The 17,666-nt window shown below is 43.0% G+C and overlaps 1 protein-coding gene across 1 annotated transcript in view; it reads left to right on the plus strand.

Annotated features, from left to right (window-relative positions):
* The window catches only part of plcd3a (phospholipase C, delta 3a), a 42,963-nt gene that overhangs the window by 10,490 nt on the left and 14,807 nt on the right, over window positions 1-17,666 (plus strand). The window contains exons 2-3 of the mRNA XM_072693357.1: window positions 3,807-3,974; window positions 17,249-17,477. Coding sequence (XP_072549458.1) covers window positions 3,807-3,974; window positions 17,249-17,477 — 397 coding nt within the window. The remainder of the gene's footprint in view (window positions 1-3,806; window positions 3,975-17,248; window positions 17,478-17,666) is intronic.

Genomic DNA, 17,666 nt, shown 5'->3' on the forward strand with positions numbered 1-17,666 from the left:
GTATTAAACTTAATTAGGGTATTAAAGGGTATTACATTTAAAAAGTTTATCCTGGTTTTGTTGATGTTACTGTCTCTACTGTCCAGGGAAAGCTTTTCAGTAGATGTTGGAGCATTGCAGTAAGGATTTGATTGCATTTAGTGACAAGAGTGTTAGTGAGGTCAGCATGTGAGATGATCCCCATCTCAACCACCTTAAAAAGTATTGGATGGAGCGCCTTTAGCATCCTAAAGTAGCTGAATGCATTCATTTGAATAGGTTTCCACAAACATTTGGACATATAGTGTAGCTTGCTCCAGGAGATTGCATTGTTCTAGGAATGTCCAGAAGTCTGGATGAGGAACAGGACTGCGCTTGGGCAACAATGAGTGGATCTCCACTTAAGATAAGAGCAGAATTTCGCAACCTGTATGTCCGAGTCATCACAAATTAAGCAAGTAATCTTGCGTAGACTTGCATTAGTGGTCAGTGGTTCTCAAAGTGCTCCATGCTATGTGTTGAGAGTTGGGAACATATGGTGAAATGGCAAAAATATGAACCAGGGGTTCCCAATCCTGATCCCAAAGTACCCCCTTCCCTGCACATGTTAACTAGCTGGATCTGATGTGTTGGGAGGAGGGTAAACCCAAACATGTGTAGTCAGAAACCAGTGGACTAGATGACCAATAAGGACTGATTTGAAAACCACTGGCTTGTGTAGCTTCTGGCTCTCAGACTGTTTTCTTAAAAAAATAAAAGTACAAAAAAATTCCACTGGTTGAAGCTGGATGACATGCTTTTGTCCATAATTACAGATAACACAGTGTCCCTGTTTGGAAACAGCTATGGGAAGGAGCTGCTGTGTTGTTCAGTTCTGCGCTCCTGAGGCCTGGGGCTTAGGGAGGTTTGGATTAGGCTTCACTTTGCACCATTCCTGTCCATTAAACACCTATACACCTAAACAAAAGCTCCAGGGTCAGTGCCAACCTGCTCTCTGACTTTGCCCTATTGAAATACAGCCTTCTTCTCTATATGTGGAAGACCTAATTGGGACGTTAATAGAGCCACAGGGAAAATAACACTTCCAATTATCAGCCATAACTTTAAGACCACCTTCCTAATATTGAGTAGGGATTTCCACAACATAGCTGACCATTCCAGGCACTGGACTCCACAAGACCTCTGAAGGCGTCCTGTGGTATCTGGCACCAAAGACATTAGCAGCAGACCCTTTAAGTCCTGTAAGTTGTGGTGGAGGTGGGGCCTCCATGGATCACATCATTGAGTCTTAGGTTCCCATGACCCTGACGTTTGGTAGGTACTGCCACTAGATACCGAGAACACCCCACATCACCTTCATGAGCTGACCATTCACTTGCTGCCTAATGTGTCCACCTCTTGACAGATGTCACTGTACATTAAGACAATCAGTGTTTTTCACTTCACCTGTCAGTGGTGCTAATGTTATGGCTGATCGATGTATGCACATATATACATAAAAAGTAAGTACAACAAATATGTACACTATATGGACAAAAGTATTGGGACATATTTGATGGTGAGAATTCTATTGCATTCAACGACAAGAGCATTAGCGAGGTCAGGATGTTGGATGATCAGCACCGTAACGCATCCCCAAGTCCCCAACATATCCCAAAAGTAATGGATAGAGAACCATAATTTCCAGGGTACACAGTCCCACTGCTCCACAGCTCAGTGCTCCATGCCTGGCATTAGGAAAAGTGCCAAAAGGATCATCTGGGTTCAATGGGTTTATCTGCTCCAGAGAGCTGTGTGTGTATGTGTGTTTGTGCATTTACACATCTGTGTCAGCAATGGGTGCAACGTAATGTGGCTGAATGCATTCATTAGAAGGGGTGTCCACCCTTCTAATGCCCAAGCTGTTCTTCTGCTGCCATTCTCCTCATTCTCACACAGAGTTTCTCATTTTCTGATGTCATGTAGTTTTTTTAGTCTATTACAGCCTTCGCAAGCATTTGACACACTATAGCCTGGTCCCTTTTTACGTAGCTCATCTGTCTCCTGACTGCCGACACACTGACCTGCCAATGCTCCTAGCATGTGTGTGTAATGTGTGTGTGTGTGCATGGATGTTTTGGAAAAAATGATGAGTAAAATACCCATTTAAAAATGACGGTAGCCAGAGTATGTGGTAATAATGTGTGACTCAGTGCAGAGCAAAACACAAGTTACAGACACATTCAGACTTACGAATACAACCTCGCCACAGAAGGAGTGTGTGTGTGTGCGTGCAGATGAGCGTGTGTGTGTGTGTTACTAAATTAGCTCTGTGCATGTGCTAGTATTGTCGTAGAGGATTTATAGCAAATAGCAGGTGTGCTGGATACAGACGTCAGGACGAGTCTAGTGAGTGTCCGTTAGAAAACTGCACAGTTCAGAAGGCCTTAGTCTTTAACAGTGGTAGCAAAACGTGGAGAAAACGGATCGTTTTATTATCTATATTATTTGTAATATTTTCATATTTAACGCAGTTTGACTGATCGTCTTATCGAGAGCTGCTTATATCTAAATTATTAAATGTACATTTACATTTAAGGCATTTGGCAGATGCTCTTATCCAGAGCTCAGAAAATACCCTTAGCTAGTTTGTATCGGCTAGAATCCAAAAGATACCTCTAAGCTTAGATACTACTAAATACAAAGATCAGTATGGAGACCACAATACTCACTATACTACACTTCACCCAAGAACTTTTGAAAGAGGTGGATCTTCAGTCTGGGCTTGAAGACAGCAAGTGGAAAAAGGTCTGGACGCTTGTCTTCCGTGGATCTTAAAGGATGGTGGGTCAAGCCGAGCCATACTCAAAGCAACCACAGCAAGACCATGTAAAGTTACAGAGCGGGGTGGCGGAGTGCTGAGAAGCATAGTGCAGAAAAGTCTCCAAAGCTCTGCTGATTCAGAAGCTCCAGTTCCAGACCTCCTCTGGCATTAACATCAACAAAAAATCTGTGCACCAGGAGCTTCGTGGCATGGGTTTCCATAGCCGAGCAGCTGCACACAGGCCTCACATCGCCAAGCACAATGCCAACCCTAAAGTTTGCTGGAGATAATGCTGTGGGGTTGTTTTTAAGGGGTTGGCCTAGGCCCATTAGTTCCAGTGTAGGGAAATCTTAAAGCTTCGGCATACCAAGATGTTTTGGACATTTGCATCTTTCCACCTTTGGGAAAACAGTTTGGGGAAGGCCTATTTCTGTTCCAGCATGACTGACTGTGCCCCAGTACACGAAGTAAGGTCCATAAAGGCATAGTTGGGTGAGCATGGTGTGAAAAACCTTGACTGGACAGCACGTAGCCCTGACCTCAACCTCAACCCCATTGAACACCTTTGGGATTAACTAGAATGAAGACTGTAAATCAGGCCCTCCCGTCCAACATCAGTGCCTGACCTCACAAATGCTCTTTTGGACGAATGAGCGAAACATCCCATAGACGTACTCCACAATCTTGTAGAAAGCCTTTGCCAAAGGAGCCCTGCATGCGATGGGATGTCATAAAAGCTTCTGTAGGGGTAATGTGTGGGTGTCCCAATACTTTTGTCCATATGGTGTGTACATATGCAGCCCCATGCAGCTTTTCACTTTGTTCTGAAATTACATTTGAAGTCATTTAAATGAGCTGAACCTTGGCAGCTATTCAGAACCACATCATTTGAGGCCAAAACTGTGGAAGAAGAAGCTTCTTGGAAACTTTTGGGAAAGTCTGTGAGATTTGGCCAAGTTTGATTTAACACATGAACGCTTTTTCAAATGTCCCGTGCACGTGTCTGTGTGTGCTGTGTTTGCAGGCGTGTTGGATGATGAGGACGTGCGCGTGATGCTGCAGGGCTCCAGCATGGTGAAGGTTCGCTCTCAGCGCTGGCAGAAAAACCGTAGCTTCAAACTTCTGGAAGACTGTGTGACTGTGTGGTGTGAGTCCAGCAAGACCTCCCACAAAGCCAAGAGACGCCAGAGTTGTGAGTCTCTCTCTCTTTCTCTCTTTCTCTCTCTCTCTCTCTCACACACACACACAGTTTAACTGCTTCATATTTTTCAACATGACTGACAGTTCAGTCAAAGGGGTCCAAAGATTTATGAAGAGTATGTATTAAACTCCCTAGGATAACTGAGAGCAGGGAGTCTACTATTTGCTATACAAAGTACACCATATTTCCAAATGTTTGTGGACACCCCTTCTAAAGTGTGCATTTAGCTACTTTAAGTTGCACCCATTACTGATACAGATGTGTACATGCACACACACACACACACACACACACACACACACACAGGTTGTCTAGTCCCTGTAGAGACGTACCATGCCTAAAGCCAGGCATGGGCTAAAGGGGTAGAAAGCCCCCTGAGCTGTGGAGCTGTGGAGCAGTGTTCTCTGGAATGATGGATGGTGCTCCATCCAATAATTTTGGGATGAGGTGGGGTGGTGATCATCCAACATCCAGATTTCACTAATTCTCTTAGTGTCACTGAATGCAATCAGATCCTCTCAGCAATGCTCCAAACTGTACTAGAAAGCCAGCCATGGACTATATATATATATATATATATATATATATATATATATATATATGTCTCTCGTCCATTGTGCTGGACTCGTAATGGGCTAATAATTGGCTGTGATTAAAATGATAAAAATCAGCGTAAAGGAAACAATAGGCACTGGAGGAACTGTGTCAAGTTGTGACTTCACTATCTGAGTGAAGGAGTAACATTCCTTTGTTGCCGGTTGGAATCCGATGTTGTACAGTAAAGGAAACTGAAACTTCCTCACTTATCAGATCTACAGCCGCACCCCCAATGTGAGTTCCAAAACAGTCTTTACGTAAATAAACATCTTACGGCCACACCTTCTCCGCTCTTTATGTCTTCTGGAGCTGGCACAGATGGCTCACATTGTTTTTAGCCGGATTTTGTCTGAGGAGTTCGGTTAAAGGCTCAGAACGTTCCTCTATTATGCTTCATTTTACACAAAAACAGTCTGAATAAAAGTGTAATGGTATACAGAAGTCACGATTCAGCAAGATATATTCAAACCCCAGGAGGGTTTGGATATCACAGTTCAGTACAAGTTCGTGTGTGTACAGTGTGTGTGTGTGTGTGTGGGGGGGGGTGCAATAAAACCCCAAATGCATAAACCCACCCATTCATCGCTAAACCTATCACTAGCTATGCTCCCCACATTAGTAGAGTAAGTACTTACACATGTCTTCCCTGATACATGCATAGTCAGCCACCGCCTCTTTTTGCCGATGTGTCATTGCCAGGCAGCCTACACGCTCTGAGGAAAGCACTAGGTCCCCTGATCTGCTGCACCAGCTAACAGACGCCTGTGCCACCCACTATTTTTAACACACCGTTTGGTGAGGTAGTAAGTCGTTTGTGATACAGCCCCTGTTTTCAGTGGGCGCAGGCATCTTTGCGACACATCTCACAACTCACAAATGTGTTTCCATAATTTATGACGTCAGTTACGTTAACATTGATGTGTGGCATCGCCGGGCGGCCTAGACTGGATACCCAGCTCCGCTGCACCAGCTAACAGAGAGTGCCATCCACCCACCCAGAGAGAGCATGGCTATTTGTGCTCTCTTAGACTCTTAGATGCTAATGGCAGAGTGGCTTATATTTTTATTTGAAATCTCTCCCCATTCGTAAAAATAGGAGCATAGTCTTGTGTGACTGGAAATAACTGCCTGGAGGCGTTGAAGAGAGACGGTCGTGGAGTTAACAGGCTTGCCTGGACCTTTTCGATTAATGTCAACGCGTCAGAGGAGTGGTATAGCTGTGCTGTTATCACAAATATTAGCATGGTTATCAGATCGTGAGTTTGGAACTAACTGTTGTATAATAAAATATTTTAGCCATATTAAGCCAATTGAATTAGTATTGCTGTACATCACTTCATGTGAATATGATGATGTCGGAGATGGGAGCAGTACTGTGTTTTGCCTTTGCTCAAGACCTATAATTCATAGCCCACACAGTGCACTCACTCACAGACACACACACATACACTGTGGATGTGTTCTGAATAGCTCTGAAAACCACACAGGAGAGCTGCTCGAATGAGAGAACAAGTTTTTATTGTTATTAACGGAAGTCCCTCGTCATTCACTGTTTAAACAGGTGGAATCTGTTTTCATTCTTCTTGCTAAGCTTCTGCAGACACACCTTCCTTCCCCATGCTTATCACCGCTGTGTGTATACAATCACTGCTGGCTGTTAGGAGAGCATTAAGTGCAGTGATTCAGCCTGTGAAAAGCCTGCCACCTCTGCTCTCAGTGGCGAGTGAGGAGTGGAGAGTTGGCGTTACAGTTGCACAGTCATGGATTATGTTGAAGAGCCTTTTATTTACATCTGATACAGAAAAGGTCAGGAATTCGTCGCTATAGCGGCTAGGAGTGCACTTGGATGTGTTTACATGTGCACCTGCATTTTGTGTGTATCTGTAAGCATTCTTAGGTCAGTGTTTCTTATACCTGCTGTTTTCTTTCCAGCTACTTGTTTGGCCTTTGTAAACATGACCACCTACACTCCAGTTCACATGACTCATAGCACTCATAGCCTGTGGCTCCAGCCAGGCTCTGTTGAGCATCTTCACCAGAGACGGTACAGAAAGTTTAAGACGCCTTTTGCGTTGGGACATGGTGCGTTATTAAGCTGGAAGTAGCCATTAGAAAGCTTGGTAAGTTGTGGATATGAAGGGATGCACATGGTCAACAATATTCACATAGGCTGTAACGTTCAAATGATGATTGGTTGGTATTTACAGGCCCAAAGTTACACCACCTTCATCAGCCTGGGCAATTGAGGCCATGGATTGGGTCCATGGATACATGCTGTTGGGCTGTAGGTGCCAAGTTCTGTCCTACCATCTATGAGCTTCAGCACAAACCAAGACTCGAGTCTTCAGCTGTCCAGTGTTTAGAGTTGCACAATTCTGGGAACTGTCAAAGTTGGAAAATTTACCATGAGAATTAACACAAATTAACAGGTAATTATGGGAATTAACAAGAATTTATGTGAATAAAATGGGAGTATTTGAAAGCTAAAGGTGAGAAAAGTTATATTATATTATATTATATACCATATTATTATGGTTATATATATAGTTGGTAAAAAATATATATTGAAACATAATCTTGGCTAAAATAATTAGATATGATATCTAAACAGTTGAATAGCTAAGCTGTTTCTCAATCCCTCTCACCTTTAGCATCAAATATTCCCATTTTTTCCATTAATTCCCATGTTAAATTATTATTATTTTAATTGTTATGCCTTCATGTCTGCTGTTGACAGGTTCCTTTAAATTATCTAATATTTTTCCTATTCATTCCAATAAACATCCATACATTTCCCAAAGTTCCCAAATTCCCAGTTTACATATTGTCAAAGTTCCTGGGTTAAAGTTCCTGTGGAATTTACTGGAAATTAATCTACAATTTTCCACCCCTTTGCAACCCTTCCAGTGTTGATGAAGCCCATGCAGCCCATTGCAGCCTCAGCTTTCTGTTCTTGGCTGACAGAAGTGGAACCTGACGTGGTGCTATGCTGTTGCAGCCCATCCTCCTCAAGGTTTCAAGAGGTGCTTTTTTTTTTGTTGCATACCACAGGTGTGCATAGTGGATATCGATGCCTTTGCGCTAGCTCCGACCAGTTCTGGGACACCATGGATGGTATGCAGCTACAGTTGAGTAAAGCCTAGAAGTATGTCGAGAACAGTAACGTGCATGAAACTACTGATACTATCACAGAGCTTTGCAGGACATTAGCTGCATTCCATTCCACAGGGTCGCTTGGTAGTACCCTTGGATTCCCTACACATTAATGATGTGATATCGGCTAAAGGAACTTCAGTTGCTTAATTCCCTTCATTCAGAATTCAAGTATGTGCCGATACTGATGCCAACTCTGACTTAAATACTGGAAGTTTTTTTTTTTTATATCTTAACCAGAATAAGACATAATAAGCTTGAAAGAACAGCATTTACTGGTTGAAGAACTGCACTTTTGAGAAGTTTCAGCTATGAAAAAAACACCACAATGCAGAAACACATGCAGGTTGGTAAGCATAATTTAAGCTTCTCCAAACAGCTTTGAATTGGTGTATACAATTCACATTTCAGAGCAGTGAAAAAAACAAAAAGTGCTTATTCAGCAATTTCACATTCAAGTCCACATGTCTATGTAAACTAAACTTCAGTGTGTGGCCTTTAAACAAGCTGCTGAAACTCAACTTTTAGTTTCAGGACCAAAAAAACATCACATGGATACAAAAAGTGCAAAAATGTACAAATTCCATTAAATGTCTGTTTAAACTCTTTTGTAACTTTCTAACTTTTACTGGTTGTTTAAACATTTGGTTTTTAAAAACAAACAATATCTGCAAACAAAAATGTTAATAATAAATATATATAAAAATATATATAAAATGTTATAAAAATGTTAATAAATAAAAAAGTAGGCACCAGTAAGCTCCATGGTATCGGTGCTCTCTATTGCTGGTACTGATACTGTGCATGAGTGCCACTATCGGCGCTGTTACTAATACAGTATCGGTATCGGTGCAAGCACTAGTTTTAACCCCCGAGATGCAATGACTGATGGGTTTCGAAGTGATAAACCGTTACCCAGAACTCTCTACGCAGTTTGAATGTCCCTTCGAACTGAATGCTGTTATTCCCTATGGAAGTATTCCCATTGGAATGTCACTTATGTCTGAATTCCCTGTGTAGTCCACTTCACAGGGAACAACTGGGGTGATTGGAATGCGCCTATTGTCGTCCAGACTTGTTATTGTCGCAGTTTGTGCCCCTTAAAGTCCGTCCAGAAGACAGTTGCCAGTTAAACATCAGTGTCAAGTCAAGTCAGATTTATTTGTTTAGCGCTTTTTACAACTGTTGTCGTCACAAAGCAGCTTTACATAATTAGTAATTAGTAAAAGACAGAGACAAAAAAGAAATGACGTGAGAAGACATGAAGGATCCAAGACCCCCAGTGAGCAGCCAACAGCGACAGTGGCAAGAAAAAACTCCCTCAGAGCTGGAGGAAGAAACCTTGTGAGGAACCAAGGGGGACCCATCTATTCTCCTCTGGTCAGAACTATTTATTAATTATTGATAAAAGTGATTAAAGTTACCAAACCATCTATACTGTTAAACTGCTCTGATCATAATATATTAACCATGGTGTAGATAGTTAATAGTGGTGATATTAATAGTGGCAGTTACATAGTAGTCCATTTAGGTTTTAACGTGGTCATTAGACAGGTAGCAGTGGTAGGAGGGTATGGGTGGTGGTGGTGGGTGGGGGGCCTGCTGGTCGGACTGATAGGTGGCAGGTGGTCTGACACAGGTAGAGGGGACCTCAGCAGGCAATCTTCCAGCAGGTCGGGCTGGATGGCCATTTACTCAGAGAAGGCCGTATCAGTGCTAACATACTCCCTCTAACTGGCTTACACTTATGTGTGGCCCAGCACACTGTATGTCTAGATTACATAACGGGAAGGTCACTTTAGAAGGCTATAAATAGCAATCTCTGACTATTACGGGGTCACAGATACACTAATACTAATATCTGCATACAAGCATTCAAGCATTTTGGTTATACTATTTTGATTGAAGCTGAGTAGATTATCTATATTTTTTACGTGATCTAATTTTTTAACAAACCATCTAGTGAAACTTAGGCGAGTTTTAACATTAGGACCCCATCTAATCCCAAAAGCAGCTCAATGCCAATAGAATTGCCAGTAGAATAGAAACCCATTGGCTCCTAATGCCAGGTATGGATTAGAGGGGGTATAAAGCCCCACAGCATTGAGCTGTGGAGTAGTGGCACTGTGGAATGATGGTTGGTGCTCCATCCTATATTTACCTATATGCGTTTGCTAGATTGGACGATGCCTTCAGCTTGTGACGATTTGGGAAAAGACTGTGTGATAAGGGGGGGAGCAATATTTGGGCTGGAGTTCGGGTGACTTTTGATTTGTGGTAGGAAGCCAAGTCCCCCTTCTGATTCAGATACATGCCAAGGTTAAAGGGGAGGTGACGGGGTGGTGTTGGGTTGTGCAGACTTGTCATGGACATGTGGACAAGGTAGAGATGGAATCTGTAGGACATTAGATTAGGAAGGAGTTGCTTCAAGCATGTTCCTCCTCCCAAAGTTCAGTTATTTCAAAACTTCACCGTGAGTGATGGGGTGGGGTGACGATCATCCAACGTCCTGATCTCACTATCTTTACTGTTGCTGAATGCAATCAGATCCTTTCAGCAATGCTCCAAAATCTCCAAAAGCCTTCTTCTCTGGATCGTTACTCCAACAACAGCAGGATAAACGCTTTTTAATACCCTTGATTTCAGAAGAAACAGTGAATGAGCAGGTGTCCCAATACTTTTGTCCAGCTGAAGTTGCGCAATTTGCATTGGGAGTTTCCATTAATGAGTAAAAGTAGCCGGCGTCATCCTCACCTGATGAACTGAATGTCACCCAACACGGAGGAAATGAGAATAAAGTTGAACTTGTGAATCAATGAATCACTGAACAGCTTAGAAGAATCATTTCAGTGAAGTGAATCAAACTCATGACTCGTCATGACTGGCCACTCTGGCTCTCTGATAAATTTAAGGCAGTGCTTACAATACTCCTCAAGGTGTGTTGTTTTCTTACCCAGTATTGCAATCCATCCACGGCCCCCTGCTCTTTATCGGGCCGCTGATCTAATCAGTGCCAATCACACACACAGTCCGCGGAGCTGGAATTAACCTTTAATCCGCTCCGAGAGCAGAAAAAAACACAGAATTCCTGATGTGATTTGTTCTAGGTTGCCTCATTGGAGCGCAGGAATGCTGTGGCACAGTACGGAGCTTTCTCACCCACAGCTTTTAGACGTGCCCTGTACCCAGTGGAACAATCTGACAGCAGCTTCTGAGTTTTGGTTTCACGGTACGGAAAGATACTGCACAAATAAAACCATGGCTGCACAAACGGGACCCTCACAATCTCACTTTTCCTTTTATACACATTTGGGTGTGGTTCTGTGATGTCGCTCACACACACACACACACACACACACACACACACACACACACACACTTGTGGATTGTCTTTCTGTCTCTGTCCACCACAGTTAATCTTTAAGGATAAAAAAAGAGTACCCTTGGAGTTTTTGGACAGTGACACAGTTTGTGTAAATGGTGTAAATATTGCATTCATCGTTTAAGAATTACAGCCATTGTTTACATAGGTAGTCCCTCCATTTTCTCAAGCTCAAAAGTAACTGGACAGTCAACTGATACGCAGTTGATGGCCAGGTCTGTCTTGTTACAGAAATGTGTACCTTTTGAGTTTTTCACAAAAAAAAACTTAAGACATTTTTTTTTAGACATTTTAAGTATTTGGACAGACATTTTAAGTATTTGGACAGTGATGTAATTTGGCCTCTGGATTAAGGTGTGCTTGAATTGTAAGCTTAAATACTGCATTAATCGTTTGAGAGTTACAGCCATTGTTTACAAAGTCCCTCCATTTTCACAAGCTCAAATGTGGACTAAAACTGGACTAATAAGCAGTTGATGGCCAGGTGTGTCTTGTTCCCATATAATTTCATGACTAATCAAGGACACTCTTACTGCCATTCGAATGTTGGGGATCATTTGTTATAATAATTTGTCATTTTATTCAATAATAATCAAATTTACGTTAAGGTACATTTTCTCTATTAAAGCTTCAGTGTCTGAGCTTCATCGTGTTCGGGCTAAAGTTCTCACAACTGCACTGAGATATTAAAAAACAAGCCAGTTTATTAGGCATACCACACATTTATTTGTTCTCCTGCCCAAAAATCCAAGGACGTGCTAGCCAGCATTTTAATTTGTGATTAATCAGTAATAATAATCTCAATCTCTCTAGTGTTAACAATATACAGCTACATGTCAGGAACTCCCGCCTCCCTCAGGCTGATTCCGAGCCGCCGCCCACAGGCCCAAATAAGGACTTCCCCCTCGTTTGTGTTCATGTGTGAGTCGAGTCATGTTCATTTGGTTCATGTGTTTCACCTGGGACTGGGGGTACTTAAGGAGCCTCAACTCCATGGTTCAATGCTGAGAATTTTATCGTTTGGAACCTTGAGGTCGCTCGAGAGTGTGTTAAGGTGAGCTTCGGCTCGGTATCCGCGTTCAGGAGCAGGTCACCCTGCTAACCACGTTATCAGCGAGTCTCGTTTGCTCACTGTCAGGATTCACTGGCTACCCACGTTCCAGCAAGGCGACCCACGCTCGCAGCAGCACGCTGCGGTTCCAGGTTAGGTCGGCCTTGCCGTTTTGCTTAGTGGCTGGTTCCCCAGCTCTCTTTGTCTATGTACTGAGCGCTGCTTTAGTGCCCGCTCAACTCCCTACTCCTCCCAGTCCCAGGTTTGTTATGTTCGCCCTTTGTGTCGTCACGTTTTGGTTTTGTTCATGGTATCGCCCTCTCATTGCTGCTCATGTTTTTCATGTTCATTTTCATGACCCTACTCTACATGTAATTTACAGACAATACATAATACACAATATACAGAGAACAATAGTATACATGGGATACACAGACTTTATGAGGACATTTCTTTACAGTGTTATTTACAGAACAGCAGTGTGCAACACTATACATATTAAATATCCACAGCGGTGTACACATGAAATGAATAAGGGTGCAGTAATGCAAGAAGTAAACATTTGAGCTGTAAAGTGCACCGTTCATTAGACAGACAAGCTAACATGGTCTAAAAACCTCTAAACTGACTGCAATACTTCTCCAACTCTCCTCCATGGTAACACAACAGACCCAACTGAGCATGCTCAGGAATGACACTGTCACATGGTCTCCCGGTGCAGTTCTAATTTTAATACACTGCATTCATAAGTCCTTGGAGAATTCGTGTGAAACGAGGTCAGTCCTAAGCAGTTCTGCTTCGTCTTAAATACTTTACTATTTAGGTGGCGTACAGTATTGATTTCAGGTCCCAACACATGGAGAGCTGCTGATGATGATTCAGCACAAGTCTGACCAGGTCCAGCCAGATCCTCCCAGCAGCTTTAAATTATTAGCCAGCACCCACTGAGCCTTTGAAGTCTAAACAGCTTGTGTCTTTAAGTATAATTTGTGTAGTAAATGTTTTTACACACGTTTCTTTTTCTGCACACATTTAACAGATAAATGTTTAACCCTTTAAACCCTGTACGCCAGCCCACACTTCACTTCTTCACTGTTGTGTCTGCATTGCTGTCATAATTACAAGTTGTCTAGACCCTTAAATAGAACCCTCTGGGACTCCACAAAAATGCCAGACAGTTAACAAATCATGTATAATAGTTTTCGCTAAATCATTAAAAAAAAAGGATTGAAGAGGTTAAAGGGCTTATATTCTACATTCTCCTTTTGTGTTGATACACAACAGTCGAAATGATCATTATTTTTGATTATTGATCATTATTTTTGAATTATTATTGATCATTGTTTTATGTTCTCTAGAGACATGAGACATGAGCCTGCTGGCACCATGCCTAATGCCAGGTGTGGGCTAGAGGGGTAAAAAGCCCCCCAGCATAGAGCTGTGGAGCAGTGGAAGAACTGTGTTCTCTGGAATAATAGATGGTTCTCCATCAGGTACTTTTGGAATCAGTTTGGGAGTTAGGGATGAGGTGGGGTAGTTATCCTCGAACATCCTGATCTCAGTAACGCTCTTGTCGCGGGAAGCAATCAAATCCTCACAGCAATGCTCCAAAATCTAGTAGAAATCCTTCCCTGGACAGCACAAACAGCTACTCCCAACAAAAGCAGGATAAACTCTTTTTAATAGCCTTGAATTCGGAAGAAACAAGAAATAATAAGCTGGTGTCCCAATACTTTTTGTTTCACATAGTATATATTAATAAGCTCTGGTGTAAGTAGCTGGCTTGTATTGTGCTTAGTTTTACAAGCAGTTCCGGCTGAAATACTTACGCTTCCAACATGTGGATGACGGGATTAAACTACTGTAGACGAAGCTAAAGGCTAGGCTATGGGTAGACATTGTCAATTTATCACAAAAACAATTCATAAAAAAATTGCAGCTTAATATCTATGTATGTGGACATGTAGTTTCCCATGATATGGAATCTTTCCTGGCCTTCTGCACATGATGTGGATGTGGCTGGTCCAAGGCCAAGCAAGAGTTGTAGTCAATCAACCAAGACATTATTGGTGTCTGAAGCATGCACTTTAGTTTTGCACTGGAGCTACAAAGCTAATGGAGCTAACAGTTAGCACAGTGCTCACAGCAGGCCTTAATCATCATACACTTGCTTCAAATAGCACAGGGTGTTAAGTAGTCTCAAACAGACCTGCCTATGCGGTTTCTGTCAACGAGTGCAACTGCGGACCAACACAGGTTGATGGTTGGCTGCTGTAGTCTGCTGTGTTTTAGCAGTCCAACATGTCCTAATCTATTTTAATTAAAAATAATATTATGTCATACAGTGTCAGAAACCACATAAACAAGTGTATTTGAGGTTACTTAACTACTTGATGTGGTTTTAAAGCAAGGGTGTGATGACTGGGTCATGCAGTTTGTGCAGTGCTAGCAGCAGGCTCTTATATTTCCATTAGCCTTTTAGCTCCAGTGCAAACCTCTGACACCAACAATGTATTGACTCATTGGCTGACTTTAGAGATATGTAAATTATGTCAATTAGAATGTTTGCTAAATGATTTCATTAGCGAGGACTTCTTCACTGGACTGCAGGTATAGCACAGTGCTCATTAGGACTCAAGACACCTGTGTAGCACAGATTGTGGCCTTTGAGCTGAGGGCTTTGCAGAAGCGTGCTAAAGGGGCACGGCTGGCACAGTTGGCACCTCATTGAGCCACAGTCCGCAGCTGCCAAAGCACGCACCCGCTCTTAGTATTAACACCCACTAACTCTTCAGGGAGAGCTTACACGCAGTCTGTTGTCAGCTGATTGTTATTGGAGGCATGAAGGCCTTGAACTTAGACAACATAGACATAGACAAAAGTATTGGGACACACCTCATCTTAATCATTGACTCCAAGTCTTTCATTCAGTCCCATTGCCCCACAGGTGTATAAATCAATCAATCAAGCCCTAGCCATGCAGTCTGTCTTTCCACACATTAGTGAAAGAATGGGTGGGTCTAAAGAGCTCACTGAACTCCAGTGTGGTTCACCAACAACAAGTCAGATGGTGAAATTTCCTCCCTCCTAGATTAGATCCACCATCAGCTGTGAGCGGTATTATTATTGAGCAGTGGAAGCGTTTAGAGGAACCACAGAGAGCAGCTCAGCCACCAAGTGTCAGACCACATAAAGTTACAGAGCGGGGTCAGGGCCGAGTGCTGAGCTCAGAGCAGAGTGCAGAAAAGCCTCCAACACCTCAATAACTGCAGAGCTCAAGACCTGCTGCTGCTGTTAGAGCTGCAAAGAGGGACCAACTCCATATTAATGCCTATGGGTTTAGAACAGAATGTCATAAAAGCTTCTGTAGGTGTAATGTGTAGGTGTCCCAATACTTCAGTCCATATAGTGCATGCCATGATGGAATGATGAGTGAGTGGCGTTAGCACTGCTGTCATCTTTTGCCATATTATGAGCAGATATACAGTAGTATAGTACATGCTCCAAAATCTAGTAGAAAGCCTGGACAGTAGAGACAGTTACTCCAACAAAAGCAGCATAAACTCTTTTTATACCTTTGATTTCGGGAGAAACAATGAATGTCCCAATACTTTTGTCCATATTGTGTAGATAACAGTATCTACTGCGATATGTTCACTAGTGTCTACAAGCACGCATCACTTGTTAGCTACATTACCCTCGTAGCTCAGTGCATACGTAGTACAGTCACTTTCAGGTGGGCGGGAATCATCTCTGTGTGTATGTGTGTGTGTGTGTATAGTGTCTTTTCGAAGCATCCACAGTTCAAAGAGCTCATTGTTACAGAACACTGCTGTCTTGTCATCCTAAACTTTCAAGTCTGATAGAGTCTCTCCTCCTACCACTGACCCGAGGTCAGCGTCATCCACCGCAAACTGATTCACTCTATAGAGTGAATAGCACAGCAGAATAGGTTCACACTCCTTTATGCATCCCGGGACTTGTGGGCCTCATGGTCCTGTCAGTAGAATGTGAGAATGTTTGTGAGAGAGAGAGAGAGAGAGAGTGGGAGAGAGTGAGAGAGAGAAACACTGTAATTAAAGAGCTTCTCTCAACTGATCCTGGGTTTATGGCTTCAGAGTAGGACAGGATTTTTGGGAACACTGCAAACTTTTCCATCTACTGACTTTTTACAAGGTCAAATAACAACTTACCAGAAACCAGGAGTCATAACACACACACACACACACACATACAAACACATACAAACACATACACTCGCACACACAAGTAAGTATACAATGACATAATGCACAATCCACAATCCACAATTTCCTGCTTTCTCTCACTTTCAAGTCATATCGCATGTCTCTCTCTCTGTCTTTTTCTACTTGTCCACTCTCTTCCTCTCCATCCGTCTTCGCCAGTCTTCTGCCACCAAACCGGCTCTGCCCGGTCGAGGCCTGGTCTCCACAATACTTCTGAAGGTGTCCTGTGGTATCTGGCACCAAGATGTTAGCAGCAGATTCCTTAACCTCTTGAACCCTAGGTTTACCCTTCAGTTTTTAATCCCATTGTAGAGTTTGGTAGCCATTTAGATTAGCGTATTTTGTGGAGTCCCACAGGGTTCTGTTTTAGGGCCTTATAATTATATAAGTAGACTATCTAAGGAAGTGTGGGTCTGTGTATAAGGTATAAGGGGTTAAGTCCTGCAAGCCAATGAGCCTTGGGCACCCGTGAGCCTGTCAACGGTTCACTAGTTGTCCTTTCTCTCAGCAGTTTTGGTAGGTACGGACCACTGCATAGCAGGAACACCCCACAAGACCTGCCTGATGTTTTGGAGATGCTATTGATGCTCCCAGTCGTCTAGCCGATTCTTACGCTTGCCCATTTTTCCTGCTTCCAGCCCATCAACTTCCAACAAGAACTGACTGTTTCCCTGCTGCCCAATATGTAGATCCTCTCTTGACAGGTCCCATTGTAACCGGATAATCAATGGTATTCACTTCACCTGTCAGTGGTTTTAATGTTATGGCTGGTTGGTGCATGCCTCTCATGATATTAACCTTCAGTGATCTCTCTCTCTTTCTGATTCTCTCCCAGTCTGTGTGACGGAGGTGGAGTGTGTGCGGGAAGGCTGTCAGTCGGAGTGTTTGCGGAGGCTGGCCGGCTCTGTACCAGAGGATCAGTGTTTCACCCTGGTGTTCCGCGGAGGGCGGAAGAGTCTGGACCTTTGCTGCACGTCGCAGGAGGAGGCGCAGTGCTGGGTCCGCGGCATCCGCACACTCAAAGACCGCATAGCCAACATGAGCCAGAAAGACAAACTCGATCAATATCCTTCAGTCCATACATGTTTACTCACCAGTGTACTGACTGAGGGGACGTTCTGCAGGTCAGTGAGCAGAAGCACGGCCGTGGGTTGTTAATGTGCACGTTAAAAAAAAAAAAAAAAAAAAGTCATGAGTGTTGCAATGAGACCTTGAAACTGCGCTGTACTTAACCTAGGGGTGGAGAACCGTGG

Source organism: Salminus brasiliensis, chromosome 12, assembly GCF_030463535.1.
Source record: "Salminus brasiliensis chromosome 12, fSalBra1.hap2, whole genome shotgun sequence".
NCBI lineage: Eukaryota > Metazoa > Chordata > Actinopteri > Characiformes > Bryconidae > Salminus > Salminus brasiliensis.